Source organism: Tenrec ecaudatus, chromosome 8 (genome assembly GCF_050624435.1).
Source record: "Tenrec ecaudatus isolate mTenEca1 chromosome 8, mTenEca1.hap1, whole genome shotgun sequence".
NCBI classification, from domain to species: Eukaryota; Metazoa; Chordata; class Mammalia; order Afrosoricida; family Tenrecidae; genus Tenrec; species Tenrec ecaudatus.
The window spans coordinates 139934064-139961377 of NC_134537.1; the positions used below are offsets into that span (position 1 = coordinate 139934064).

At 57.4% G+C, this 27314-nt stretch overlaps 1 protein-coding gene and 1 long non-coding RNA gene across 5 annotated transcripts; one reads left to right on the forward strand and one right to left on the reverse strand.

Annotated features, from left to right (window-relative positions):
• On the reverse strand, window positions 1-1691 carry LOC142455232 (uncharacterized). Its single transcript, XR_012785757.1, has 3 exons — window positions 1483-1691; window positions 868-999; window positions 1-457 (listed from the first exon to the last, which is right to left on the reverse strand). It is a non-coding gene; the product is annotated as an uncharacterized LOC142455232 (long non-coding RNA).
• On the forward strand, window positions 411-27105 carry DCTN1 (dynactin subunit 1). 4 transcript variants are annotated; one of them, XM_075556919.1, is made up of 28 exons: window positions 411-659; window positions 12096-12341; window positions 12586-12664; window positions 12859-12896; window positions 18341-18532; window positions 18838-19035; window positions 19180-19384; window positions 19463-19541; window positions 19630-19789; window positions 19902-20006; window positions 20196-20387; window positions 20476-20592; window positions 20746-20898; window positions 21484-21644; window positions 21742-21910; window positions 22188-22256; window positions 22473-22535; window positions 22646-22795; window positions 22873-23034; window positions 23122-23253; window positions 23421-23546; window positions 23707-23849; window positions 23994-24160; window positions 25487-25620; window positions 25703-25895; window positions 25980-26059; window positions 26353-26442; window positions 26687-27105. In XM_075556919.1, exons 2-28 carry the CDS (start codon window positions 12114-12116, stop codon window positions 26822-26824), a joined length of 3723 nt encoding a protein of 1240 aa, XP_075413034.1. In that variant the 5' UTR covers window positions 411-659; window positions 12096-12113; the 3' UTR covers window positions 26825-27105. The 4 variants fall into 4 exon arrangements, with proteins under 4 accessions (XP_075413034.1, XP_075413035.1, XP_075413033.1 ...); XM_075556920.1 differs by lacking the exon at window positions 411-659 and adding an exon at window positions 5421-5547; XM_075556918.1 differs by lacking the exon at window positions 411-659 and adding an exon at window positions 10279-10495 and having other exon boundaries at window positions 25490-25620.
• Window positions 27106-27314: the final 209 nt, after the last annotated feature.

Here is a 27314-nt window from a genome sequence, read left to right on the forward strand (position 1 = left end):
CAAGAAATTTTCACGTTTATTTATTTTTAATTAAAAAGAAAATGCCATGGTGTAAATTTGCGTTATTTTTACAATCTATCAACGGTGCATGAGAATTCCTCTTTCTCCACTTGATGAATGAGATTGAGCAGCAGCAACATTTATTTTCCCACCAGCTAACCGACGGGATACAGTTGATCACTACTGCTTTAGTTACAGTTTAGTATTCAAAATGCTAGCCACGCTCTGGGGGAACCAGCCCTTTGGCGGGCTTCCGCAGGAAAGGCGTCCTTCGGTGCTTTTGCACTGTTTTCTCTCCGCCGATAGAGGGCGCTCGCCACAACCCACCTCTCCAGCGGTCCTCATCGCCGTCCGGCGTACACTGCGCATGCGCATATCCCGCCCCAGGTGTCCAACTTTGTGCCTGATCGATGTCTCCTCTGCCGCGCTCGGCGCGCACTTCTCAGGCCGGGCCAGCCTGCGGGGAAAACGGTCGTGTGTCCGGGATCCGGAGCTTCTCTGAGCCTCAGGGGTGAAGGTTCTGGGGTGGGCCTGGCGGGGTCTGGCGGCGCGCCGGGCAGCCCAGGCGGGCGGGGCCGGCGAGGCGGGGCCGCGGAGTCCGGGGCGTCGGTCGCCGGTGGGGCTGGAGCCCGGCGCGGAGCCCCTGGCAGGCAGGACAGGTACTGAGGCGGCGACCCTGCCAACCGTCTCCTCTTCCGCGCCCTGGGCCCTGGTGCGGTCCCGGCGGGAGGCTCGGCGTGGGCCTGGGGAACTCCTCGGAGTCCCGTGTGCGGGGCAGGGCCGGCCCGGGTGGGCCGCGGCCAGGTGGCTCCCGCTCAGACCTAGGGATTCCTCCCGAGCGTTTCACCCGCGGCGCGCCCGACCCACCTGAGCTCGGCCCGGTTCGCCCGGGGTCAGAGTGCCTGCGCCGCCGCATTCCTCGGGGGGGCTGCTAGGGTCTCCTTCCTTGCCTGGGAGCGTCCAAAGCACCCCCTGAGCACTTATGGGGCCACGGGGTTCCTGTGGACACATGGTTGAAAAGTTTATCAGACGGGGCAGGAAAAAAAAGAAGAATTCAGGCATGGGAGCCTGGTTGAGGGTTTGCCGTGTTGGCGTGCTCCACCCCTGGGATCCGCCTTAGAAGGACCCCTGAGAAGTCACCTTATCATCTCTCCCCATTCGCCAGAGCCCCTGCTAATTTGCACAGATGAGGGGCGCCGCTGGGGGAAGAGTCAGTGATTTGGAAATCCAGCATCACTTACTGCCGACAGGCGAGTAGGAAGCCCCTGTAGCAAGCTTACCTGTCCGATCTTCTAAGCAGTCAGAAGGCTCCGGGCCAGAAAGAGATGGCCACTCCTTACCTAGTGTAACTACTGCCAAAGCCTGAGCCACAGGGTGTTAAGAAGATAATAACAATTTTTAAAAAATCAAGCCAACCCCCCCCCCCGCCTTTTTTGCATCAATATGTTTGGAACCTGAGTTTGGGTTCAGTGGTGTGCACACCTGACGATGTTAAAATGTAGCGTCCGATGGGCGACGGCAATGCAGCTGGCCTGGGGATCACGCTTGGAGTCAGTGACAAAGGGTGTGGATCACTGGAGAGTGTTACAGACTTCTGTTGTCGGTGACCAGCTCTCCTGAATGTAGTGTGTTGCCTCTGGTGAGTCACTTCACCCCTCCAGGCCTGTAAAAAAAGGGGGCTGGACTAGAAGACCTTAAGGTTCCTTTCAGATAGAAAAGTCTAGTTTAGGCCCATCAACCTTGGAGGAATCCTGAATTCCATTTACAGTGCCCTTGCCAAATGGCCCATTTGGGCTTGAACATTTTCGTCAATGGGGTATGTAATATTAATTTGGGTAAAGCAACCCATTCCATCTTGGGATGACTCAGGAAGGAAGTTCTTGTTGGCTGAAATACAGCTCTCTGCAACTTCCATTCTGTTGGTATTAGGTTGTTAGAATCACATGGGGGTGGGGGAGCAACCGAGGAGGAGGGAGAGTTTAATCTGTCTCCAAACAGTTGACTTTTAAAAGTATTGGACTGTGATTCCTACCAAGTTTTCTCTAAACTGAATTGCCTTTAATTGTACCATGATATTGTCTCAAATAGGTAGGATTTTGAATGCAGTTCTTGTCCTCCAAGTTATAGTGGGGTTGTAGTTGGACTTAAAGGCTGGTCGACTAGGGAGGGTGCCCTGAGCAGCTGAAGTGGTACAGGAAGAGACTGCATGTCAGAGCCTGGGGTATGTGCTTGAGGTAGCCAAGGTCAGTGTCCCGGGAGAGGAGTAGAAGATAAGCTTAATGTCACAGTGTGGAGGGACTTGCTGGGTGCTCACTAGGTGCTGGGCAATAATGCTAATATGAAGAATGGCATGACCACAAAGGAGCCCTGGTGGTTCTGTGGGCTAAGTGTTGGAGTCCTGATGGAAAGGTGATCAGCTTGTCCCCACCAGCCACTCGCGGAGAAAGATGTGACACTGTTTCCTTAAAGCCTTGCAGCCTCAGAAAGCTTACGAGGGCAGTTCTATGAGTCAGATGAACTTGATGGCAATGCATTTGTTTGTTTAAGAGTGGCCATGAAAGGAGTTTTCATATCGTAGTACAGTAAGTTAAACATGGGGCTGCTAACTCAAAGGTTGATGGCTCAAACCCACCAGCAGCTCTGAGAGAGAAAACGGAGGCTGTCTGCTCCTATAATGCTTTAAAAGCTCAGAAAGCCTTTGGAACAGTTTCCCCTGTGCTAACGGGTAGAATCAGCTTGATGGTCGTGGGTATAGTGGTATGTCAGTAAGAGATCTGGGGCAGTGAGTATATGGACAAGTAGAGCCTGTATCTGCTTGCCTGTGATGTATAAAAAGGCTGGCAGTAGAGAAGGGAACTTGATGTGCATCACATGTTAGTTATAGGTGACAGTTAAAAACAAACACGTTGCTGAACTTCTAAGGGTAAAACTGCACTCTGCGAAAGGCCTCAGCCCATTTGCAGCCCGAGTCTCACGTTGAATCAGGCATTTGCTCCACTTTGAGTGCCTTCTCTGTGCAAAGCCTTGTGTTCAATGTTGAGGAAACTGAGGTAGATTAAAAACTGCTGTCCTGGAGGAATTCAGTGTGGGATAGAGCAACAGTATAAGGGGGCTTCAAAAAATGCGTGGGAAATGGAATGAAAACATAATGAAATCTCTTCCGTAACATTTGAAGCCCCCTCGCCTCCTTGAAATCAAACAAGGCATCGCCGTGCCGTGCTGCAAAGTGCGATGTGAGTGCTGAGGTGTGCGTGAGCAGCTCTGCATGGAAAAGGCAGGGGCATGTCCAGGAACGATGTCATCATTGAGTTGAGTCTTCAAGGATGGGGAAGGAGAATGGCCCCGGCTAGTGATGTGTGCAGCATTTGCAGCGGCATGAGGGGTAAAGTAAGTAGATCCAAGTGGTTAGAGTATTATAAGAGGACGTTGGGATTCAGGGGGAGGGGATTGATGAGGCTGGGTTCATAATAAGGCTAGGTTTTAAATGGCTGTATTTACAGCTGTGCTAGAAGATGCGATTTTTAAAAATAGCTTTATTGGGATATAATTAACATATCCTAGAAGATTCAGTGCTATGGGCAGGGAAGCTTCTGGAAGCTTTTAAGAAGGGAGGCAGTAGGTTTGTGTTTGGGGATGCTGCGTATAAGAGTGGATTGGTGAAGGACATCCCCATCAGGGCCATCAGGGACTCTCGCCTCAGAGTGGGTCAAGATTGAGTTTCAATTTATGACAGTGGGTTAGAGAGGAAGGGCCGAGTCTTAAGAAAAACCGCAGAGAAAGAATTAACCTATCTCAATGACTAATTTAGAAGACAAGAGGGGGGAATTGTTGGGGATAACGCAGTGTTCTATTTGGGGGAGCTGGTGGTAGCAAAGAGGGGTGTTTTTCAGGGAGAAGAAACCAACCATGTTTTGAGTCATTCTGAACTGGAGGTGTCTGTGGCCCATGGTGGATGGAAGTGGTCTGAGGCTTAGAAGGGGAGGGTCTCATCTAGGGGCAGTAGGTCTAGGTGGTAGTTGAAGCTGTGGGAATGGATGGGCACTCCACCACATGCTTATAGGAGACTGTGGGCGCCAGGATTGGGGCACAAGGTAAGGGAGGGGGTGTCCAGGAAACTAGGAGGCGAGTGCATTCCCAGCGGTTTTCGGAGGGTGGGGTCAGCATCGGCAGTTGCAGCAGGGAGATCATGGAAGATGAGCTTGGGAAAAGCCCCCTGAGACTGACTGACTGGGCAGAGAGAACATCCGGTCAGCAGGACTGGTTACCAGAGCTTCAGTGCTTGGTGGGACTCGGAACCAGAGTAGAGTGGGGCAATCGTTTGAAGCTGGATGGTGTGCCTGTTTCCAAGCAGCATGGGGAGGGACTAGCAGGGTCAAGAGACAGTTTTGTCCTAAGACAAGAGTCTTGAAGCGTTGGTGTTAAGTCTAGTAGGAGCCACTAGAGTAGGGACAACCACAGGCACAAGGATAACATGATGACTAAATCAGGTCCTCAGAGGAGGGAGGAGGGGGCAGGGTTCGTCTTGAGAAGAAGGGGGACAAGGAACTCGAAGTAGGAAGAAAGAGACAATGGCCGGTGCAGGTATATATGCATTTACAAAAGATTTCTTACCTGCTAGGCTCAGTTTCCTTTCTCCACAAAGCCATCTGTTGGCCGGGGAGGTCAGGAGTGGGCAGGGGCAGGGGCAGGGATGCGAGATTGGTAAAGGAAACCTGGAACAGCTGCTGAGAGGAAGGGAAGGGCAGCCCTGCGAGAAGCACCGAAGTGTTTAGTAGCCGTCCTCCATCCTTCCCTCTCTGTAAAGACTGACAGATGGAGCACTGCCTGCTGGACACTGTCCTAGGTGCTGTTTCCCCACATGGTTTCCACAACAACCCGTGTGGGAAAGGTAGTGCTGTTACCTTGATGTTGTGCCGGAGGAAACCACACATGCAGGCTCACGTAGATTTAGGACTCTCAGTTTAACCCCAGATCCCAGTTGCTGGGCTTTAAAGGCCTGGAGGCGAGGGCCGCTACGAAGTGGGCCTCGTCATACCCGTTGGTGGGCCTGGTAACAGTGTGGTAGGCAGGGTGGTGGGACCTCTGGAATGAGCACCCTGGCAGTTAGAAAGTTGTCAGGTTCTGCTGGCCTGAAACTGTGAATAGTAATAACAGCAGAAACATTATTCCCATCCCACCACCCAGGAAGAGAGAGAGGCTGGCCCCTACTTCTCCATGGAAAGGCTAGGCCGACCTATAAGCTTACATAACATAATCATAATGGCTATTAAGTCGACACCCATCTTTGCTGTGCTAGGTAGGATTTGGGGGGATGGCGCACACCTGCTGTGAGGGAAAGGGAGCGTGATGGGATGGTGTGGATGGAAGGGAAACAGGCTTACCTTTTCCTGCTGCAGCCACTGGAGCATCATCTCTGTGTCCTTCCTCTGGAGGTTGCCATGGATACGCCTTTGCGTGGTGACTTGAGATTGATTTCCGTTACGATCAGATGATGACGTAGGTTGAAGAGGAGAAAAGACGGCACTCTCTGCTTCTGGGGAGTGGCTGGTAAGCTGCCCAAAAGGCAGGGCCCTGCAGAGCCAAGGTGGCCATGCTTTCTGGCTGCTTTGGCTTTTGCTGAAGTTGTGAAATGGTGCATCTCCCCCTTTAGAGCGCAGGCTCAGGGATCCCCGTCTGCAGGGTCCTAGTGCCAGGACTTGCTGGTTGATTCTGGGGTAGGAACCAGCACAACCTGAGTCTGGCTGTTCAGTGGAACTCCTGCTGGCACAACAGTGGGTACGATTCTGGAACATAGGGCTGTGTGCCCCTTGCCTCTTTGCAAAAGTGCCTGTATGGAGGGAGGGCATGGAGACCCCTTTTGTGCCTTCCCTGTCTGACTCTTGAAGATCTGGGCGGGAAGTCACTGGGTGTTTGGGGAAGAGGGGGCCCTTTGGGCGGGGGTAATAAATCATCTCATTGTTTCTGTTCCAAGTTTTGAGTTGTGTACAGATGGGGAGTGGGTTGCGGACATTTCTGGGAGTGAAGAAGTGGACGGCATCATTTAGGGTTCACTGAGCAAGGGCGCTCCTCGTAAGGCAGACACAGGAGTCGGGCCTGGGAACAGGGATTCAGTGTGCCTTTTGTCCAGGTTCCTGTGAGCATCTGAAAGCCAGGCTTCCCTCCTTCCAGTCACCAAGCCTCTCAGTAAGCAGGCTCTCCTTTCCTGGCTCCCGGAGCACTCTGCGTCCTTACTCACCTCTTTCCTAGAGCTTTAAGATGTGTGCAATTTTGCCTCCATCTGAAGACTCTCTGGGTCTTGCCATCCCCGCTAATTAAAGAGTGCTTGCAGGTCCGTGTCCCTTGGTACCCCGTGACCATGTATGCAGCCCTGTGGTTAGGTGCCGTCAGCTGAGTGGCACTCATGGTGACCCCACATGACAGACACAGTACAATGGCCTCCATAGGTCGTCCTGGGCTGTCATCTTCCTGGGAGGTCCTTTCTCTCTGAGAAGCTGGGTGGGTTGGAATTGCTGACCTTCCAGTTAGCAGCCACGCACCTCACCAGGGCACTGCCCAGGCTCTTCTGCCTAATGCAGCTGAATCCAGCCTGGCTTCCGGAGAGCTCCTGTAGGAGAGGGATCCGGAAGAACAAAGAATTGGGTTCAAGGTTCAATGAGAGAGACCAGGGAAGGTCTAGGGATCAAAGGATACTAGGTGTCCATCAAGGCAGAGCAGGACAGGTGCAGGCTGGGTGCCAGTGGGGACTAAGGCTCTCCTTCTCAGGCCGTCTTTGTTCCCAGCAACCGATTCCTGCCCTTGTCCTTGTCTGAAATGGCCTCCACAGCCACGCAGATTCTCCACTTCGACCTTCCAATTTTTATCGGCCTTTTGGAACTATGTAATCTCATTAAAATGTATATCATCAAATATCATGAAGGGAGGAAATTGGATTAGAAATCCAGGTCGTATCTGTCTCGTGTCGTACTGAGGGCTTGAGTAGCTCCAGCAGGTCTGATGTGACACTGCTGGAGCCCAAGGTGCTGGGGAAGGAGCAGCCACCTGTGCATTAGATGTGCCCCTGCCGTGGTCCACCCTGAGGCCTGGGCAGGCTCACCCAGCTTCTGAGACTCCGTTTTATCATCTGTGTGGTGGAGAGGATAGAATATGTGTTGTCTGCATCATAGTTCCTCTTTGAAAGAGGCTGGGACTTACACGTGCTAGTGTACCCAGTGAAATGTTGCCCCAGAGATGGCCCTACAAACAGAACTTCTTTTCTCTCCTCACAAATCGTTTGCATGCAGTCATCGTTCTTCCAGTGCCCAGGCTTGCAAACTCTTCAGTGTATCTTTTGGCTCACCTACTCACCCATTCTTTCGTCCAAGAAACATTTGTGGTTTCAGAAACCTTAGAGCTTCATAGACTAATGGTCTTTATAGTCCCTCATCAAGCAAAGGCATCTCTGCCACTGCTCATACAGAGTTCACAATGCATTCCGTGTTTTGCAGTCTTTTCTCTCCTTGCATCCAAAACGTAGCCCGTAACTTTGAGCAGCTAAGTACTCCTTTCTAGCTCACCTTTCTCATGCCTCCAACTTCTTGTTTCTGGTCTGGACATTTCATTTTGAAGACACACCTGCCATCTAGTACTGTGTCAGATAGTGATCTTTGTGCTTCTACAGCTTCTGTTCTTTTGACCAAGCACTTTTACATACGCGCGCTCTTTTGAATGTTACAACACCACTGTGGAGATGGCAGCTATTCCTCCCACTTTATAGGCCATAAAACAGCCTCCCAGGCTGTGTATCCTGGAGAGTGCATCTGCCTGTTGTGAGTTCTGAGCACTTTGGAAAGCTCGGGGATGGCGTGGACTGGAGGCACGCCGGGCCGTAGCCCAGTGGTGTGTGAAGTGACGGAGCAGAGAAAGCACGGAGGACTCCCGTTCCGGTGGTGGTTCCAGTTGTGGCTCCTTTCCTTACTGTCCATGTAACTTGGAGGAAGCCTCTCCGTTCCCCCAGCCTCCTTTCCTCTCTCATGGGGGGATTGTGATGTCCAGCTCTGGTGAGGAGGAGGAGGATGTTGTTGCCTAACTTTCATTGAGCGTTGGCAGCATAGTGGCTTTCTCGTTGGCCTGCTACCACAAGGCCGGCAGCTAGAGTCCACTGGATCCACCAGCCATGCCTCAGGAGAAAGATGAGGCTTTCTACTCCTGTCAGCACAGCCTCAGAAACCCACAGGGGCAGTTGTGTTCTACTTACAGGGTCTCTAGGGGTCAGAATCGATCCGATGGCAGTGAGTTTGGTTCCAGGTGTCAGCAGGAGCCTTGGTGGTGCCTTGAGTTAAGGAATGCACAGCTCACGGGAAGGCTGGTTCACACCCATCTCTGCTCCTTAGGAGAAGAATGAGGTAGCCCGTCTGCCTTCGTGGAAATTTACAGTCTTGGGAGCCCGAGTCAGTCTACTCTGCCCTGTAGGATCGTTAGGAGTTGGAATTGAATTGCTGGCAGTGGGATTTCTTGGTTTGGGCCCTAAGTGTAGGAGCCCTGATGGCGCAGTGGTTAAGAGCCCGGCTGCAAACGGACGATCAGCCGCTCCACAGGAGGAGAGAGGACCGTCTGTCTCCATACATTTTCCAGCCTTGGAAACCCTCTGGGAGAGTGTTCCTCAGCCCGTAGGGTTGCTGTGAGTTGGAATTGACTGCAGCAATGGGTTTCTGGTTTGTTTGTTTGTTTGTTTGTTTGTTTTGGTCCTAATTGTTTTAAATGGATTAGCTCAGTTGATGCTAATTATAGCAAATATCTGGGGTATCTACTTAGACTGTTCCCAGAGGACAGGTGTCAAAGTTGAGGCACAGAGATGTTCTGTAAGTTGCTGTAGCTGCTAAGTGTAGAAGCTAGGGATGGACATAAACAGCCTGAGTCTAGAACCGACACCCTTACCTTTGCTTTGGAAGATGCTGTTTTTAAGGTTCCCTTGTAAGGTCCAGGCTACCAGGGTCTTGCCCATTCAACTGGGGCTAGAGGTTTAGGATACTGGTCCTGCCCTCAGATGATGGCAAAGAAGGAAGAAGAAGGCAGCAAGGAGATTTTGCAGTAGAGGAGAGAGACCATTTCTTAGGTGTCTGGCCAAGATTGAGCATGTGGGAAGGGTTTTAGGCACAGACATCTGGCTGCTCTGGGACTAGCTAGCCAGCCTTAGATAGGAGGTGTATAGGGAAGTCATTGTCTTGCCGGATGGGTATCCCTGGGCTTGGGGGTCTGAATGCTGTCCACTTACGGGCAAGGGCCCTGGTCTATTGGGTCCTAGCCCCTGGCATGTAAATTAATAAAAGATAGACAGATCAGTGAATAAAGTGGGATCTTTATAATATCTCTCCCTGGAATGCTTAGCCTTTGATATTTAAAAAATTAATAAAAATAATGATGGCAACATATGTACAAACGTGCTTGATACAATTGATGTATGAATTGTTATAAGAACTGTAAGAGCCCTGAATAAAATGATCTTTTAATTTTAAAATGAATTACAAAATTAATATATGGTTAATAAAGAAATTTTATGAAATACAGAAAACCTGCAATCTCAGTGTTGGGGCAGGGACTGCAGTGGACTGGGCCTTGGGCTGCAGGAAAAAGTGGGGCTCTCTGTCTGGACTCATCAGTTGAATGCAATCCCCAGGGCCCTTAGAGGAAGAGGGATTGTGAGATTGAGATGCCTTTGGCAGCAGGGGGTCCAGGGCAGTGGACTCATTTAGCCCTGTGCAGGACTCCCTTCATTACGACCTCTCCCCTCGCTGGGTCAGGCCTGGGCTGAGCCCAGGGTGAGAGTGAACTCTGGCTCCTAAGCACATAGATTTAGGGGCTGAGTCTCTTTAGAGATGGGGAGGGAAAGCGCAAACGCCAGAACCGCACGAGACACCCCCATCTTGGCTATGTAGAGTCCCAAGGTAAGCTAGCTGATGGCTTCCTGGTGTCACTTGATGCTCCTGGGCCTGTTGAGGCCTGACTCTGGGGCGAGGGGCGGTATGGGGTGATGGTGTGGGGTGGAGGGGCCGTCAGAGCTGTGCGTCCAGCCCTAGGGCAGTGTACTCTAGGGGTCAGTGCTGAGGGTCTGTGGTGTGGGCTTAGCCCTTGGGCCCAGCTCCTCTTGTCTGACCCAAGTGAATGTGGGGGGCACTAGGACCCAGAGGCGGGCACTGTCCCTGACAAGTCTGGAGCAGCACTAGCGCAGAGTGAGACTCCTCAGCTGGCAAGCAGGATTCGCTGTCTCTGGGTTCAGTAATCTTCCAGCCACCAAAGGGACCTGCTCCTCAGCCCAGGCCCCAGCCCCAGGGGCCACCTAGGGATCCCATGGACTGGTGGGGGCTGGGCCTGGCGGCTCCCGTGTCCTCCCCTGACGGCCTGGAGCCCTGACCCTCCTCCCTAGGTTTCTGCCTTTTCTCTCTCTCCCTGGCCTGCTGGGGGAGGGGGCAGGAGCCAGGTGAGCAACATGGCCCAGAGCAAGAGGCACGTGTACAGCCGGGTAAGTGGCCTTGGTCAGGGCTGGACCAGGCAGGGTCGCTGGTGAGGCCCTGGAAGCCTGTGAGCATCCTCGCCGTGGGGGTTGGGGAGGCAGGCTGGGGCACTCAGCCCAGGGTTTCTCAGGAGCCCTGGGAGCCCTGAAGGGGTGAGGCTGGACAGAGTTGGACCAAAGTGGGGACTGGCTAACCTGGCCTTTGACTCTAATTGGCCCTCAGGCCAGGGGTTCCTGATGGTGGGGTGGGTGGGCAATCTTAGGGACTTGGAATGGGGCTATGGGTCAGAATGGCTTTTCTGTAGAGTGTCTTTGTTGTCATTTGCTTTCTCTTTCTCTCTCTTCTGGCTGAGCCTGAATCTGTCCCCACTGTTGTTTCTACCTGGTTGTATGAGGCTCAGAGGGGTTGGGAGGTAGGGAGTGGGAGGGGGGGTGTCTTGGACTCTGGGACCAGCCCTGCTATCACTGCCCATTCTTTTTATTGTCCATGAGAGCCACGCCGCTGTCCCAGTTATGGTTTGGGGTCCAGAGCCCAATGGGAACTGTGTGTACCCCTCCCTGGATGAGCGCGTTGGGGGACAGGAGTTAGGGCTGAAGGGAGCTTGCCTCTCCCCTGCCTCTGACACAGCTTCCTTCTGAAGCTGAATTGAGGCCCCAGCAAGAGCCCTGTGGGGTGTTTAGGACCATGGGGTCACTTCTTCACGCCTTATTCATCTGTTTGCCGCAGGGCCCTGGTTTTGGGAGCTGCTATTACTAAAATTGAGCTAGGTGTGATGTTCTTCTCACCCACGGCCTGTCTGGGTCCTAGATCCATGCCGTGTCCTGTTATCACAGAGATGTCGGAAGCGGAGACCCAAGGGCAGTGTTGGGGCTCCTTGTTTGTTTATCACAAGCCATCTATTTGGACCGGGGGCCAGAATGTGGGGCACAGAGTGCTGGTACCAGAGGTACCTGATTTACCTCGCTTTTGTTTTTACCTCTTAAAGCAACACAGCCTCGGGAAGGGATCTCCAGATCTAGCAGGTAGAGAGTTGTCAGAACAGAACTCAGGCAGAAGAGTTGGATGGGCTGTGGTGAGGTACCCAGGGGTGTGGTTGTGGTGTCTAGGGGAGGCCGGGAGGACTGGCTGGAAGGTCTGGAAGAGGCACAGCTGTGTGACTCTGAAAGGAAGAGGCTTAAGAGAGGGGTTACAGTGTAGGAAAAACTGGGGACTGTGGAGGGTGTGGGGGAGAAGCAGGCTGCTGTCAGGTCACCCACTGACTGCCAGGCTTCAGCTCAGGTCTGCCTGAGATGGAATTATGTGCCTTAGCTTCGTGACTCTCACTGTGGGCAGTGCTGCTGAGAAAGCGTCCCTGTGGTGACATTCGCAAATCTATCAATGAATTCTGAGGTATAAGATCAAATTCAAATATAAACTCTTAAAAAAATCTTATCAGTGTGGTTTAAAGAAATCATGGACCAACACATCACTGACATTTTCCCAAGGGGATTTGGGGCCCGTTTCACTCTGAGAATACACTTGAGGTCCATGATCCTGGTCGTGTTCTCTGCATGCACGAGGATGCCTCTGGCCTCTAACGGTGTCTGCCTGCATGTGCCTTCCTTTCAGACGCCCAGCGGCAGCAGGATGAGCTCAGAGGCAAGCGCCCGGCCTCTGCGAGTGGGCTCCCGAGTGGAGGTGATCGGGAAAGGCCACCGAGGCACTGTGGCCTATGTAGGAGCCACACTCTTTGCCACTGGCAAATGGGTAGGCGTGATCCTGGATGAAGCAAAGGGCAAGAACGATGGAACCGTCCAGGGCAGGAAGTACTTCACCTGCGAGGAAGGGCACGGCATCTTTGTGCGCCAGTCCCAGGTACCCCTACCCGGCTCGTGTGCGGACGAGCGCGTGCTCCTTTTGGACCTGTTGGGCTGCATGTGCTGCAGCCGGTAGACCGGCCCTCTTTTCTCTTGGGTGTGGGCATTAAGCCTCCGGTTGGGGGAGAAAGTGTAGGGAGGGAAGTTTGGCGGTCCATCTTTAAGACTGACCTGAGGCCTGGGGCGGGGCCTGTGTCAGCCGCTCTCGATCTGGGTATATTATAGTCTGTTCTTGGCCTCAGATCCAGGTGTTTGAAGATGGAGCAGATACCACTTCTCCAGAGACTCCCGATTCTTCCGCCTCAAAGGTCCTCAAAAGAGGTAACAGCCACCCACTGAAGCTGCTCCCCCCACCCACGACTCCCTAGGACTTCTCCCACTCCCGTGCAGCCCCAGTGGAGCCTAACAAAAACACCGCACAGCCTAGTCCCTTCTGACCTGCCCCCCAGCCTTGATGCTTTTCTTCCCGACTTCCTCGTACAAACATACGCTTTGTTTTTGCTTCCTTTCCACAGAGGGGGCTGATGCTGCTGCTGGAAAGACCAGCAAACTGGTGAGTGGCTTGGAGCGGGGGGATTAGGGGGACAGGGTGGGGTGGGGGGTGGGCAGTGATGGTGAAGGACAGGGAGGGGAAGGTGGAAGAGGAGGGAGACTTAGGCAAGGGAGTCTGAACTGCGTCCGTTTCCAGTTTCTCTGATGCCCCACCCTGAGAAGGAAGCTTTTTTGGGTAAGACTTGCTTGAGGGCCAGTGTGATGGTGGTAGCAGGCAGGAGCTGTGAGGGTCCAGAAGGTCGGGGTCAAATGGGACTGAAGCTAGACTGGGGGTCATGGAAAGGATAGCTCTGATCCCAGCGGCATGGCCAGCATTTGACATTTGGGTGCCCAAACAGCCAAGGTCGTAGAGGTCTGGACTGGGATTAGCGTGGAAGCTGGCGGAGGGAGTGCTTCTGTTCACAGTGAGAAGTGAGTGGCAAGGAGCTGGATCCCCACCACCTGCTTCGGGCCACACTTGAGGGCTCTCCATAGCTTCCCTCTGCCGTGCCACCCAGGCTCTGCTCCTCTGTGCCAGGGTGTGCACACCCTCGTCAGGGTCCCTCACTTCTGTGTGCCTGGGTTGGCCTTAGCACCCACACCCTGGAGTCTGGCTTGCTAGCACATTGTGACGTCTGAGCTCTAACTCTGCCCTTTCCTACTTATTCTCCATGCAGCGGGGGATGAAGCCTAAGAAGGTGGTGTGTCTGCTGTTTGTGTCTGGGCGGGTGGGGACCGTGAGCCCCCGCCCCAACTGTCCTGCATGACCTTGGGCTGCCGCATGTATGTGCATGTGTGACGTCAGGGCTGGGATGGTCAGAGGAAATGTCAGCCTTGGCTCTCAAAGTTCTTTCAAGGGGTGCCGGGCCATCAAACTCCTATCCTAGCCCAGGTAGCACTCAGGAGAAACAAGCTCTCCTTCCCCAGGACACCTCGTCTGAGACCCCAGGATATTAATCTGTAAACTGCAGGTTTTACTGCTTTCTGAACTGGAGATTTTACTAGATTATACCTCACGGTAGGATAGGCCCGGGACAGTGGGGTTGGGGAAAGGGAAAGTGAGGTGGTTGGGAGCGATTCTAAGTGGGAACCCCTCAGAGTCTTTGTGTATCTTCCTTTGGCTGGATGCTGCCAGGAATGCCCGCCTCCACCCACTTCCACTCTACCCCTTCTTCCCCATCTTCAGCTTCTTCTGGCTGTGCCTGAAGTGGCTTCTCACCGGTGCCCCCTACCCCCCTTCCACCAACACACATACTTTTCAACTGGTAGGTCTCTGTCCTGACCATTTCCTCACACCAGACCCTGCCCTGAGCCTTGTCCCGTCTGTCCATCTGCATGAGCATGTCTGTTCTGTGCCGTGTGTGTGACACTGTGAGTTCCCGCTCCTCTGCCCACCACACGCTATCTGGCAGTGCACGGAGAGGATGGGGGCAGTGGGGGAGGCGCGGAAAGCATCTTTGGACTCCCGAGTGGGTGATGGGCCCTCAACTTGGAGTCTTGCCGTGGGAGAGACCATATGGTGGCTTTGAGTGGAAATGGGGTTGTAAGAAGGAGAATAATGCCCCAAAGAATGGTGGGCCTGTTGTAGGCTCATAGGAATGTGACTTCTCTTGATTGTGGCCTCCTGGGTAGGGCTCCCATCTGACCACAGTCCCCGGAAGAGAGACAAGCATGAACCTGCAATGGCTCTCAGTGGGGATCCTGGCCTGGCCAGCTGAGCCATACCCCGGGCCTGGGGGCTTTGCCTGGGTCACAGTGGCGGGACACCGCACCTTCCGCTCAGCATCAGCCCCACCCCTTCCCTCCTCCCTGCAGTCTTTCCCTTCACTGGTTCTCACAGCATTCTCAGAGTCCAGGTGGAATGGGGAGCAAACTCCAGGAGCAAATGAAGCCCCCCAAGAATTCTAGATGAGCCTGCAAAATTCCCAGTTCTTTGGAGAAGCCATTGAGGGGGCAGGCTTTAACCTGTGTGCAGTCTGGGGAAGAGGAGTCAGCCACTGTCGTTAGCCCATAGAGAATGTCCCCAGGGCTGCGTCATCACCGTGTGTGGCCCTCCGGGCCAATGATGTTGCACGGAAGGGTGTCTTGGGTGTGGGTGCCTGAGAGACCAAGTGGGTGAGAAACAATGAAGGTGGTTGTGTGTACAAGACAGAAGCAGAGCTAATGGAGTGGTAGCGGCAAGGGAGTAGGAGTGGGAGGGGATGGAGCGGTGAAGCCCCGTGGCCCTGCCCAGTGCTGCCCAGGCCCTAGGGTACCAGCCATTACCGGAGTGGCCGCTACCCGTTTCTTGACGTCCAGGATGAGGGAGACTGAGGATGAGGAGCTATGGAGCCTGTTCTTGGGAAGGAGGTGCAGGGTGGACTCTGCGCAGGGTTTTGTCCAATCAGGAGGAGGAGGAGGAGCCAGCAGAGCCCTGGCCGTTGCTAGGTGACGGCGGAGCAGTGGCTCCACCTTCGTGGAGCAGAGGAGGGTGGGTGCATGACGTCAGGTGGAGCTGGTGCTGCGGCCGCCGAGGCTGCCATCAGCCTGGGCAGGCGGACTGGGCCGGGCGCCTCACCGTTGCCTGCTGGAGGCTGGCTGGCTACGTACCCGCGCGGCCTCTGCATCGGAGCAGCGGTCCTTGGCAGGCCGCGGAGCCGCTGGCCAGGAAGCTGAGGCTGCCGTGTTGGGATTCTGATGCACTAATCTCCTATCTCCGCCGCCTTTCCCTCTGTTGGGTCTCTTTCCCTCCCTCCCTTCGTCTGCCCTTCCTCCGTGCGTTTGTCCATCCTCCTCTGTTCCTTCTTCTCTCTCTCCTCCCTGCTTTCTTTGGTTTTCTGCAATCATGAGACAGGCACCGACAGCCCGAAAGGTACTCTTGCTTACTCTGGTCCTGCTGCTGGGTTGCCAGGGTAATGGTGACAGCCGGCTGCTGGGGTGGGGGGTGGGGGCTGATTGACTTACCGTCTGTCTACCTGGCTGAGGTGGAAGGCAGGGCCGGAGGGTGGGGTTGGGGGGACAGGAGGCCAGGTCTATATCCCAGCGTGCCCTGGGTAGGAGCATTTGCACCCTGGCCGATTGGGCCCCCAGCCACGGAGTCTGAGCTCGGGGCTTGCACTCAGTGACTTCACAGGCTTGGGATCAGACAGCCTGTGCCCTACAGTGGCCTGGGAAAGCTTCCTGTGGTGGGACCTAGGGAAGCAGGCCCAGGTGGCTCTGCCTTCCAGGCCTGCCTTGCCTGACCTTTTCTAAAAAACGACTCTTAGCTCTTCCCCCAGTGTAATCCCACCCCTTAGGTGTTTGTGTCAGGGGCGCCCAAACAGTGAAAGGAGACCTTAGAATGGGTTAGCCCTGTCACTCCTGAGACAGTCCAGGGTGGAAAGGATAGGGGTTGTTTCCTAGAAACTGGGTCCAAGCCGAAGCCGGCATTTGCCAGAGAGGTGGGGCATGGGGAGCAGAAACCTCCTGGGGGAGTCAGGCTCCTCATCCATTCCCAAGCCCCACCTGAGTGGTTGCTGGATGTGGCTTAGAGCCTGCGGTTCTCTGCTGCGGCCCACCCCATCTCCTCTCAGGCAGCAGGGTGGGGTTACTTTGCTGAGCTCTGGGCTTCTGGCTAATGGAGTATTGATGCTCCTGACACCTGAGCCTTCTGCCCTAGGGACGAGGACTGCTGTGGGATGGGGTTGGGGGGACCAGCTGGAGGGGAGGGGAGGACAGCAGCCTTGCTGTGCCCCAGGGCCTTGATCTCCCACTCTGGGCCTTTAGCCCTGTGAGCAGGATGTGGGCTTCTAGGGAGAGGCCATGGGAGTGTTGTGGGAGGGCCTCTGGCCCCGGCTGGAGTGAGACCAGTGCTCCTGAGGCCTGGGCCCTGGGGATCTCCACCAGCTGCTACCGTTGGTCTCCTGTGGCTCAGGCAGAGAGACGGCCCATCTGGGGCTCCATAGTGTCTGTCTGAAGGGGTGAGGCCTGGCTGCCTGGGGCCAAAGGAAGCCGGGGTCCTGGGTCCCTGGAATAGGACTAAGGTAGCTCATGCTGGGGAGAAGGTGCGGGGCTGGTGGGAGGGGTGTCTAAGCGGAGCATCGTTTCTGTTCCCACTTCTGCTCTCATTGCTGTCCCTTTGCTGTGTCTTTCTGCCACTTTTCTTTTTTCCTGACTACCCTTCCTCCTCTGGCTCCTGTTGCCTGTCCAGACCACCACTCGGCGGCCCAAGGTGAGGAGAAACCAGCCTCGGGGCAAGCTCCTGCCCCGTGCACACAGCATTGCAGGCCCATGCACGCGAGTGTGCGCATGTCTGAGCAAGGGAAAGTCGGTCACTCTGCCTCCTGGGTTCTCTTGGGTGGTGGGGCGGGGCAGGGCGGGAGCATGTGTGTGTGTGTGTGTGTGTGTGTGTGTGTGTGTGTGTGTGTGAGAGTGTGTGTGCGCGCGCGCGAGTACAAACGTACTGGAAATGGTCACAAACCCATCCTGGGGAAATGACTTGAGGTGGTCAGGGGCAGACTTTCAAAGAAGGGAATTTTGACCAGTTTACAGCCAGGGATTGGAAGCAAAATGGAGAAAAAATGGTAAAGTGCCAAGGTGTGAGGAATTGGGGGGTGTCTGTGTAAGAAGTGGGGTGTCCGTGCGTGGCACATGGTGCCGGGCAGCCCCCCTGGAAAGCTGCAGGCTCCGCCTGCATGACCAGAGAGCGCTAACAGGCCTGTCTACCGCCCACCTGGCCCACAGCCTCTAGTGGAGTCTGGGAGTTGGGGACTGGTGTGAGTACCTTTGTCTTGGGGGAAGGAGGTGGCAGAGGGTCGACTGTACTGACCTTGCAGGGCGGCTCTGCTGACTGGCTGTGGAGAGGCGGTACTTCTCACGGCCATCTGTCTGCTGATCGAGGAGGGAATGCTCGAGTCCCAGAAGGCGGGAAGACCTTTCAAAGTGGGGGGCCAGAGAAGGGGGATACAGCTTCCATGCTGACCTCTGTACTTGTGGAGGCCCGATAGGGATGGTTGGAGTCTGACTCCCATGGCATAGGAGGGGAGGGCCCGGCAGGGTAGCGAGCCTGACCACACCCATGGCCAGTTTAGCCCCGCCTTCGCTGGGAGCAAACTCCAGCTCCTCTTTCTCTCTGGGAATGATATTGGGGCACTTGTCCCTTCTGGGGGAGGGCCCCCAGCCCCACGACAAGATGGACTGGGCGTATTCAGAAAGTGCTGGAAGGATCACAAGTGGGCCAGGGAGGGGAGTTGTGGGGAGGCAGGCACTGGCCCTGCTCTGAGGGGGGTGCAGAGCGGGAGGAATGTGGGGTCAGTGCCAAGAGGAGTGCCTGATAATCTGTCTCCCCCGCCCCCTGTCCTCCCTCTTGTCCTTCACTGTCCCTCCCTTCACTTTTCCCCTCTGTTCTCATTGCCCTTTGGGGCCTCCTTCCTGCCTCCTCTTGCCACATTCCTGTTCTCCCTCCTCCCTTCATCACCTCTTTCTGGTCTGCCCTGCCTTCCCTGGTAGCCCGCCCGCCCAGCCAGCACGGGGGTTGCGGGGGCCAGTAGCTCCCTGGGCCCCTCTGGCTCAGCATCTGCAGGTGAGCTGAGCAGCAGTGAGCCTAGCACCCCAGCTCAGACCCCACTGGCAGCACCCATCATCCCTACGCCAGCCCTCACCTCTCCTGGAGCTGCGCCCCCACTGCCATCACCCTCCAAGGTAAGGATTGGGACTAGGGATGAGGGAGAACTGAGATACAGAGGGGCCTCTGACCTCAGTTGAGATTTCGGGATTGCCAGGTGTGGGGAGATGCACACAGAAAAGGACCAGGAAGGGAGGGGACCCAGCAGGTGGCTCTCGCACCATCGGCAGGCTGCCCTTGATCCAGATCCCCAGTGTTCTGGGCTGTGTTCTCTCAGATGTGTGAATCCCACTTGCTTCCGACCCTGGGGCTGGGCAGGTGTTTGCACAGATTTTGCTCCAGCTCCGCCCTGTGTACGGACTGGGGGTCCTCCCCTTCGCAGGAGGAGGAAGGGCTGCGGGCCCAGGTGCGGGACCTGGAGGAGAAGCTAGAGACGCTGCGCCTGAAACGGGCAGAAGACAAGGTAAAGCTCAAAGAGCTGGAGAAGCACAAGATCCAGCTGGAGCAGGTGCAGGAATGGAAGAGCAAGATGCAGGAGCAGCAGGCGGACCTGCAGAGGCGCCTCAAGGAGGCGCGCAAGGTGAGACTGGGGACGGAGTGAGGGACTGGTGGGGCTGAGGGGCCCAGGGAAGACACCAGCTGGGGCGGGAGCTGGGGCTTCCATGAGAAAGGCGGCTGGTGCCTCTCTGGGCCTGGCCTCACACCAACCTCACCCCATCCCCAGGAAGCCAAGGAGGCTCTGGAGGCCAAGGAGCGGTACATGGAGGAGATGGCTGACACAGCAGACGCCATCGAGATGGCCACGCTCGACAAGGAGATGGCTGAAGAGAGGGCCGAGTCCCTGCAGCAGGAGGTGGAGGCCCTGAAGGAGCGTGTGGATGAGCTCACCACTGACCTGGAGATCCTCAAAGCCGAGATTGAAGAGAAGGGTAAAGGAAAGGACTGGGACCAGCTGGGCCCACTGGGGGGCCGGGACCAGGTCTGAAAGGGTCCCTGGTCTTCTCCAGGCTCCGACGGGGCCGCGTCCAGCTACCAGCTGAAACAGCTCGAGGAGCAGAATGCGCGCCTGAAGGATGCTCTGGTGAGGTAGGGCCCTGCTGCGCCGCTTGGCTCCGGAGCTGTCTCACCTCCTTTGCTCCTGGGGCGTCCCCCACATGATCTCTCCTCCCTCCAGGATGCGGGACCTTTCTTCTTCGGAGAAGCAGGAGCACGTGAAGCTCCAGAAACTCATGGAAAAAAAGAACCAGGAGTTAGAAGTGGTGAGGCAGCAGCGGGAACGGCTGCAGGAGGAGCTGAGCCAGGCAGAGAGCACCATTGACGAGCTTAAGGAGCAGGTGCGGCACCCAGCCCCTCTCCCTGAGCCCCCCCATGTGCCTCCTCCTGGGCACCACCTCCCGTGGGACACTTCCTGGCCACCTTCCTCCACGCCCGGCTCCCATGTTGCAGGTGGATGCTGCGCTAGGTGCCGAGGAGATGGTGGAGATGCTGACAGACCGGAACCTGAATCTGGAGGAGAAAGTGCGGGAGTTGAGGGAGACCGTCGGGGACTTGGTAAGAGAGGAGCTTCCAGCCCTGATGGCAGGTGTCTGCATGGCTGATGTGGGCAGGGTCTTGCTGAGAGGCGCACTGACCTGTGTCCCCTATGGTTTGAGCAAGGTGTGTATGTGGTGAGTAGCCCCACCTGGTCCTGCCACCCTGACCCTACCTTTTCTTTACCCCAACTACCTGGTGACCCCCCAGGAAGCGATGAATGAGATGAATGATGAGCTGCAGGAGAATGCACGCGAGACAGAACTGGAGCTGCGGGAACAGCTGGACATGGCCGGGGCCCGGGTGCGGGAGGCCCAGAAGCGTGTGGAGGCGGCCCAGGAGACAGTTGCAGACTACCAGCAAACCATCAAGAAGTACCGCCAGCTGACTGCCCACCTACAGGTGCCCTCCCGCCCTTTCCTCTGCACTACGATCACCCTTGGGGCTCCCAGGGGCCCCGCTGTCGTCTCACTGCTGTCGCTACTCCCAGGATGTGAATCGGGAGCTGACAAACCAGCAGGAAGCATCCGTGGAGAGGCAGCAGCAGCCTCCTCCAGAGACCTTTGACTTCAAAATCAAGTTTGCTGAGACCAAGGCCCACGCGAAGGTGGGGAGAGTGGAGGGTCTGAGGGGCCAAGGGATGGGCTGGCCTGGTCAGGCGTCTCAGGGCAGAGGTGCTTTAAGAAGTGATTTGGGGAACTGGTGGGTCAGGGGATTTCTCCACTTAGTCTGAGAGTCCTGCTCTCTCTCCATGTCACAGGCAATTGAGATGGAGTTGAGGCAGATGGAGGTGGCCCAGGCCAACCGGCACATGTCCCTGCTGACAGCCTTCATGCCCGACAGCTTCCTGCGGCCAGGTGGGGACCATGACTGTGTCCTGGTACTGCTGCTCATGCCCCGCCTCATCTGCAAGGTACGGCCGCTGCATCACAAGTTCGCTGGAAACCTGAGACAGGCAGCGGGGAGGCTGCTGGGAGGCAGTGGTTCAGCTCCCTGCCCACACGTTCCACTTGCAGTGGGAGGACGCACACACGGCCGGTGTGCGTCATGTTGCTAATGTGTGCTGGGAAGGAGAGGTGGCTTCTTAGCAGGTGCACAGGTGGGCATCTAAGTGAGTTAGACTGGGAAGGAAGATAGGGAGGAGGACGTGGCACTTGACTGGTGGCTAGGAGTTATGGGGCGGCAGTTAGCAGGGTGGAATCCCCGAGGGGGAGAGAGGGGTCAGGGCAGCATCTTGAAGGCAGGAAAGAGTTTGATGCCACTGGTCACACCTCCTGGTCACTCCCAGATCCTGGACCCCCCACCCCATCCCCTAGGAAGCACACTGGTTTCCCTTTCCCAAGCCAGTCCTTCCACAACGAAGAGCCAGTCTGTCTTTCTGCTCATGTGTCCAGCCCCATGCCTGCTTGTTAGGCTCTGCGTCCTGCATTTCTGTGTCTGTGTCCCCCAGGCCTGGGCTTTCTGGTCCCAAGGCTCTGGTGCTTGATGAATCCCACAGGCAGAGTTGATCCGGAAACAGGCCCAGGAGAAGTTTGAACTTAGTGAAAACTGCTCCGAGCGGCCTGGACTGCGAGGAGCCGCAGGGGAGCAGCTCAGCTTTGCTGCGGGGCTGGTGTACTCGCTGAGCCTGCTGCAGGCCACTCTGCATCGCTACGAGCAGTGAGTGTCCCCTGACCCCACCCCGCGCCAGGGCTGTGCTGGGGGTGCCTGTGTCTAGGCTGCCCAGGGCCTTACAGAGCCCTTCTCTGGCCCCCAGCGCCCTCGCCCAGTGTGGGGTGGACGTGTATAAGAAGGTGGGCACGCTTTACCCTGAGATGAGTGCCCACGAGCGCTCCCTGGACTTCCTCATCGAGCTCTTGCACAAGGATCAGCTGGATGAGACCGTCAATGTGGAGCTGCTCACCAAGGCCATCAAGTACTACCAGGTCTGCGCACACCGGAAGGGAGAAGAGCCCTGGGGTTGGGGCGGGCCCGGGGAGCGGACTGTTGCCAGCCTATTCAGGACTGTGCCTCCCACAGGCTCTGCGTCCTGTGTGGCGTGACATGCTGTTAGATGAACTTGCCATGTAGTGTAACTGCCTGGGGCCCTCATGGCCTCGTGTCCCCAGAGCCCCAGGAAGACAGGGCTTGTGTTGTGGTTTGGGAAGAACTCCCCCGTCTCCCAGGACCTAAAGGCTGTTGCTTCGTTGTCCTCCTCCTCAGCATCTCTACAGCATCCATCTGGCTGACCAGCCTGAGGACTGCACCCAGCAACTGGCTGACCACATCAAGGTGCAGTATATGGACCAGCGCTTGCCCCTCTGTTGCGATGGGGCTCCAAGGGCATGGGGATGTCACCAAGGCCAGGGCAGGCCCACCCAGGCCAGATCAGGGGACCCAGTGAGCCCACTCGGCTTAGGGTCAGAAGAGGACAGGGACTTCTTAGAGATGGGGATGGGGCCGGTGGGCTTGTCCTGGGGACTGATGACCACGCGCTTCTGTCCACAGTTCACCCAGAGCGCCCTGGACTGCATGAGTGTTGAAGTGGGGCGACTGCGCGCCTTTTTGCAAGTGAGATAAGCCCAGACTTCTTTGAATCTCTCGTCTCTCCTCCTCCCCAGTCCCCCCCTTTTCCTCTCATGCTGACGGGGCGCCCCTTCTGCCTCCTGTTCCCTGAGTAGGGTGGGCAGGAGGCGTCCGACATTGCCCTTCTGCTCCGGGACCTGGAGACGTCGTGCAGTGACATCCGCCAGTTCTGCAAGAAGATCCGCAGGCGCATGCCGGGCACGGATGCTCCCGGGATCCCAGCTGCGCTGGCCTTCGGGACACAGGTTCAGGGTTGCGCGTGGGGCGGGCAGGGAGCTGGGGGGCAGGCCTGGCACATCCCCTCACACTGGCCCGTCACCAGGTCTCGGACACGCTACTGGATGGCAGGAAGCACCTGACGTGGGTGGTGGCTGTGCTGCAGGAGGTGGCAGCTGCTGCCGCCCAGCTCGTTGCCCCGCTGGCAGAGAACGAGGGGCTGCCTATCGCTGCCTTGGAGGAGGTGGCGTTCAAGGCTAATGAGCAGGTGGGCCCAGGGTGGGCAGACGTGGGGGGGGTATGTTGGCATGGGTGCCTGGGACCACCCTCTTCCCTCCCTCCCTCGGGTCTCCAGATCTACGGGAGCCCGTCCAGCAGCCCCTACGAGTGCCTGCGCCAGTCCTGCAGCATCCTCATCAGCACCATGAACAAGCTGGCCACGGCCATGCAGGAGGGGGAGTACGACGCAGAGCGGCCCCCCAGCAAGGTGGGCTGCAGACCCGGGGACAGGCCGCTGGGGAGCGGGAGGGCAGACTGGACAGTGCTGGCTGACCTCAGAGGCAAGAGCGAGCAGCCCTGGGGCCGAGTCTCTGGAAAGGGGCAGCATTGGCAGCCTCCCCTCTCACCCATGCTCTGTACCCTGCCCCACCCCAGCCTCCCCCCGTGGAGCTGCGGGCCGCGGCCCTTCGTGCCGAGATCACGGATGCTGAAGGGCTGGGCTTGAAGCTTGAAGATCGGGAGACGGTTATCAAGGAGCTGAAGAAGTCACTCAAAATCAAGGTGAGAGAGAGGGAGGCGCAGGAAATGGGCTGGGGCAGTGAGGGCCGGCAAGAGGACTGAGGGGGTGTTGCGAATGAAGGGGAGGCGCTCTGGGGAGCTCTGGGCAGCTGAGCCAGCCTGGGGGACGTGAGAGAGCTTGGAGTGCTCTGCTCTTTTCCAGGGAGAAGAACTGAGTGAGGCCAACGTGCGGCTCAGCCTGCTGGAGAAGAAGCTGGACAGCGCGGCCAAGGATGCTGATGAGCGGGCCGAGAAAGTGCAGACGCGGCTGGACGAGACGCAGGCCCTGCTGCGCAAGAAAGAGAAGTCAGGCACCGCCCCCGAGCCAGCCACCCGCCTCTGCCTCCTGACCAGCCCCCCAGAGCCACTGATGCCACGGCCCCTCCCTGCTGGGGACAGGCAGGTGGGCGTACGGGAGGGACGCTGGCTGAGCCCAGGCTTTCTTCACAGAGAGTTTGAAGAGACGATGGACGCGCTGCAGGCCGACATCGACCAGCTGGAGGCCGAGAAAGCGGAACTCAAGCAGCGGCTGAACAGCCAGTCAAAGCGGACCATCGAGGGCCTCCGCGGGGCCCCACCCTCGGGCATCGCCACCCTCGTCTCTGGCATTGCTGGCGGTGAGTATGAGGGACAGGTGACACCGGCCTAGAGGAGAGTGGGTGGCCCTGAGGCCCTGCCCTCGGATTGACTTCTGCCACCTCCTCCCTGCCCTCCAGCCCCACCTTCATCTCTGGGGGTGCAGCCAAAAGGTGCTTGCTTAGGCTCATTCTGTGCCTCTGACCATGGCAGGGCAGTGCTGCTGGTTGGGAAGCTCAAGATGATGGGGAAGTGGACCCGGGATCCGTGTCCCTGGGGGTCTGCAGCTGGACTTCCCTTTGCCTACCTCTGCGTTTCCACCTGGGGTTCCCCTGGCTTCCCTGTGCTCCATTCCACCTGGGCCCAGGGACCCCAGCGCTTGCCTCTTCAAACTCTCCCAGTTTCAGTCGGGGCTGTGCTCGGGACTTTGCCTGGGCCTGGTGTGGACAGGACTCCTGGCCTGGTCCTTTGGTGGCTGCTGGTCTTCCTCTCCCCAGATCCTTGACCTGCTCACTCTCTACCTGCCATGCACTGAGGGCTTTGTCCTTTGCTTTCTGACTTGCCCTTCCCACCTCCAGAAGTACAGACTGCGTGCCTCAGAATGAATCCCGTCGGGTCTCTGGACCACCCCTGTTGTCCGGGAGTCTGGCCAGCTAGCCTCACCTGGGCCCCTTTCCTCATGAAAGCCCAGCACCAGTGTCTCTTGATCTCAGGCAGGGGCAGAGCACTTCCCTGGCTATAGACGGCCCTGTGGCCCCTCGTAGAATTGCCAGAATGGCCTCCTTGTCTGGAGCGCAGCCACCAAGAGAAGTTCTTACAGCCCACCGAGGCGGGGCTATGGGCTCAGAGCTGTGGGAAACCCGAGGGCGGGGCTGTGTGTAGCCTGGCTTCCTCTTTGCTGGGGGAACCCCGGCGTGTCCACAGTGCACTCTGCCCTTAGCAGAGGGGCGTGTGAAGTAGAAGGGCCAGTGCTGCCTCGGGCCACCAGCTTCCTCCCTCAAACCCAGTCACTGCTGCTCCCCCCACAGCCCCCCCGCTGCAGGGCCATGCGCCTCGTGCCCTGCATCTGCGCTCCCCCTAAGGGTGGGCAGAGGAGGGGTCTTGTTGGTGAAGGTGGTAGGATGAGCAGGGCAGGGGGCTCCTGGGATGATATGCATTCGCTGCCCCCGTCCTTCTAACTCCTCTCTCCTCTTCCTGCTTCCCCATGGGCTTCTCGAGCACAGAAGAGCAGCAGCGAGGTAGACACCCACCCGGGGGGTGGGGGGGTGCAGAATTGGTGGGTGTGGGGGAGGCCGAGTCGGGCAAGAGTGAGGGCCCGCTTTCCCCCTCGGGACCAGAGCTGTTGACTTTGGCCTTGGGTCCCACAGCAGGAGCCCCCGGGCAAGTGCCCGGGTCCATGTCAGGCCCGGGGCCCGTGAAGGACTCTCCCCTGCTGCTGCAGCAGATCTCCGCCCTGAGGCTGCACCTCTCCCAGCTGCAGCACGAGAACAGCATCCTCAAGGTGAGGTCCACAGAAGGGTGGGGCGTGCCGTCCTCTGATGGCAGATGGCCAGCCCTCCGTCACTTCTCTTCTCTCCCAACAGGGAGCCCAGATGAAGGCATCGTTGGCGTCCCTTCCTCCCCTGCGTGTGGCCAAGGTGCCCCTCACGGCCCACGAGGGCCCTGACCCTGAGGTGGCATCAGGAGCGCTGTTTCGCAAGACCAGCCAGCTGCTGGAGACGTTGAACCAGCTGAGCACGCATACCCACGTGGTGGACATCACGCGCACCAGCCCCGGTAGGGACCACTGCCTCTGAGATGATAGCACACCCAGCCCTACCATGCCCAGGTGGGTCTGTCTCACCAGCCTTCTCCCCGTAGCTTCCAAGAGCCCGTCGGCCCAGCTCCTGGAGCAGGTGGCTCAGCTCAAGTGCCTGAGTGACACCATCGAGAAGCTCAAGGTCAGCTCGGCCCCTGCCCTTCCCCACCGTATAGGACTCCCTGCGGAGCCTTCCCTGCAGGGGCCATGAGCCCACGCTGTCCCCAGGCCTGGTCTGTGCTTGCTGCCCCGGCCCGTGGGGAGGAGCTGGCAGGGGAGGCAGGGCCCTGCCTAGGGAGCTCAGTTTAGGTGGCAGCAGAACAAGATGATGTCGGCTCGTTGTCAGATCGTGAGCTCCTCTGGCCTCTTAGAACAGAGATCAGGGTGGGGCGGGGGTGGGGTCCTCCCAGTGAACCCTGCCTCTCGTCCCCTCAGGAGGAGGTCTTCAAGGAGACGGTCTCTCAGCGCCCTGGAGCCACCGTCCCCACGGACTTTGCCACGTTCCCGTCCTCAGCCTTCCTCAGGGTAAGGGCACGTGGGCAGGACCTTTCAGAGTCCTCACTGTGAACATCTTCACGATTCCACAGTAAGGGGCGCAGGCTCCCTTGTCCGACAGACTGGTCTGACTTGAAAGGGGTGGTCGCCATCGCCTGGAAAGCCCGAAACCACAGTTCCCAGGGCTGCCTGGTCTCCGTGCTCAGAGACCCCAGCATGCCCAAGCTCAAAGGAGCCGCTGAGCTGGGGTCCTGCACCCCTCCCACCCCAACAGGCCAAGGAGGAGCAGCGGGATGACACCGTCTACGTGGGGAAAGTGACCTTCTCGTGTGCGGCGGGCCTCGGGCAGCGACACCGGCTGGTGCTGACCCAGGAGCAGCTGCACCAGCTTCACGGCCGCCTCATCTCCTGAGCACCGCCTGGCTTTGCTGTGCCCGAAGCCCTCATCCGGCCCCAGGCAGAACCGGGGCTATCAGCTGCTGCTGCCCCGCTCAGCTTCCCCGCCCAGCTTGGCAGTGCCCCCACTCCAGATGCCCCTGTCCCCTGGTTTCTACCCGTATCTGCTGGTTGGCTGCTCCTTGCTTCCTCAGGAGCCTCAGGGCGTGTGGGGGTGGGCTGAGGCCCCACCACCAAAAGTGAGTGAGGTCCCCCTGGTGGAGGACGTCACCCCTTGATTAAAGCAACTTCCTCTCAGTGCTTCGTGTGTGGTGTGGGGAGCTGGGTTGGGGCACACTGGGGTGGGGAGGGGGGTGGTTCCTGTGCAGCGAGGATCAGGGCTCGCCTGCCTGTGGAGGAGGGGTCCACTCTCCCTTGGCATCCGTCGCCTCGGCCGGTGGGCTGCTGCTGCCCTGGCCAGTCTCACACCGACTGGGGCCCTTCAGAGAGTGCCTTCCCCAAACAGG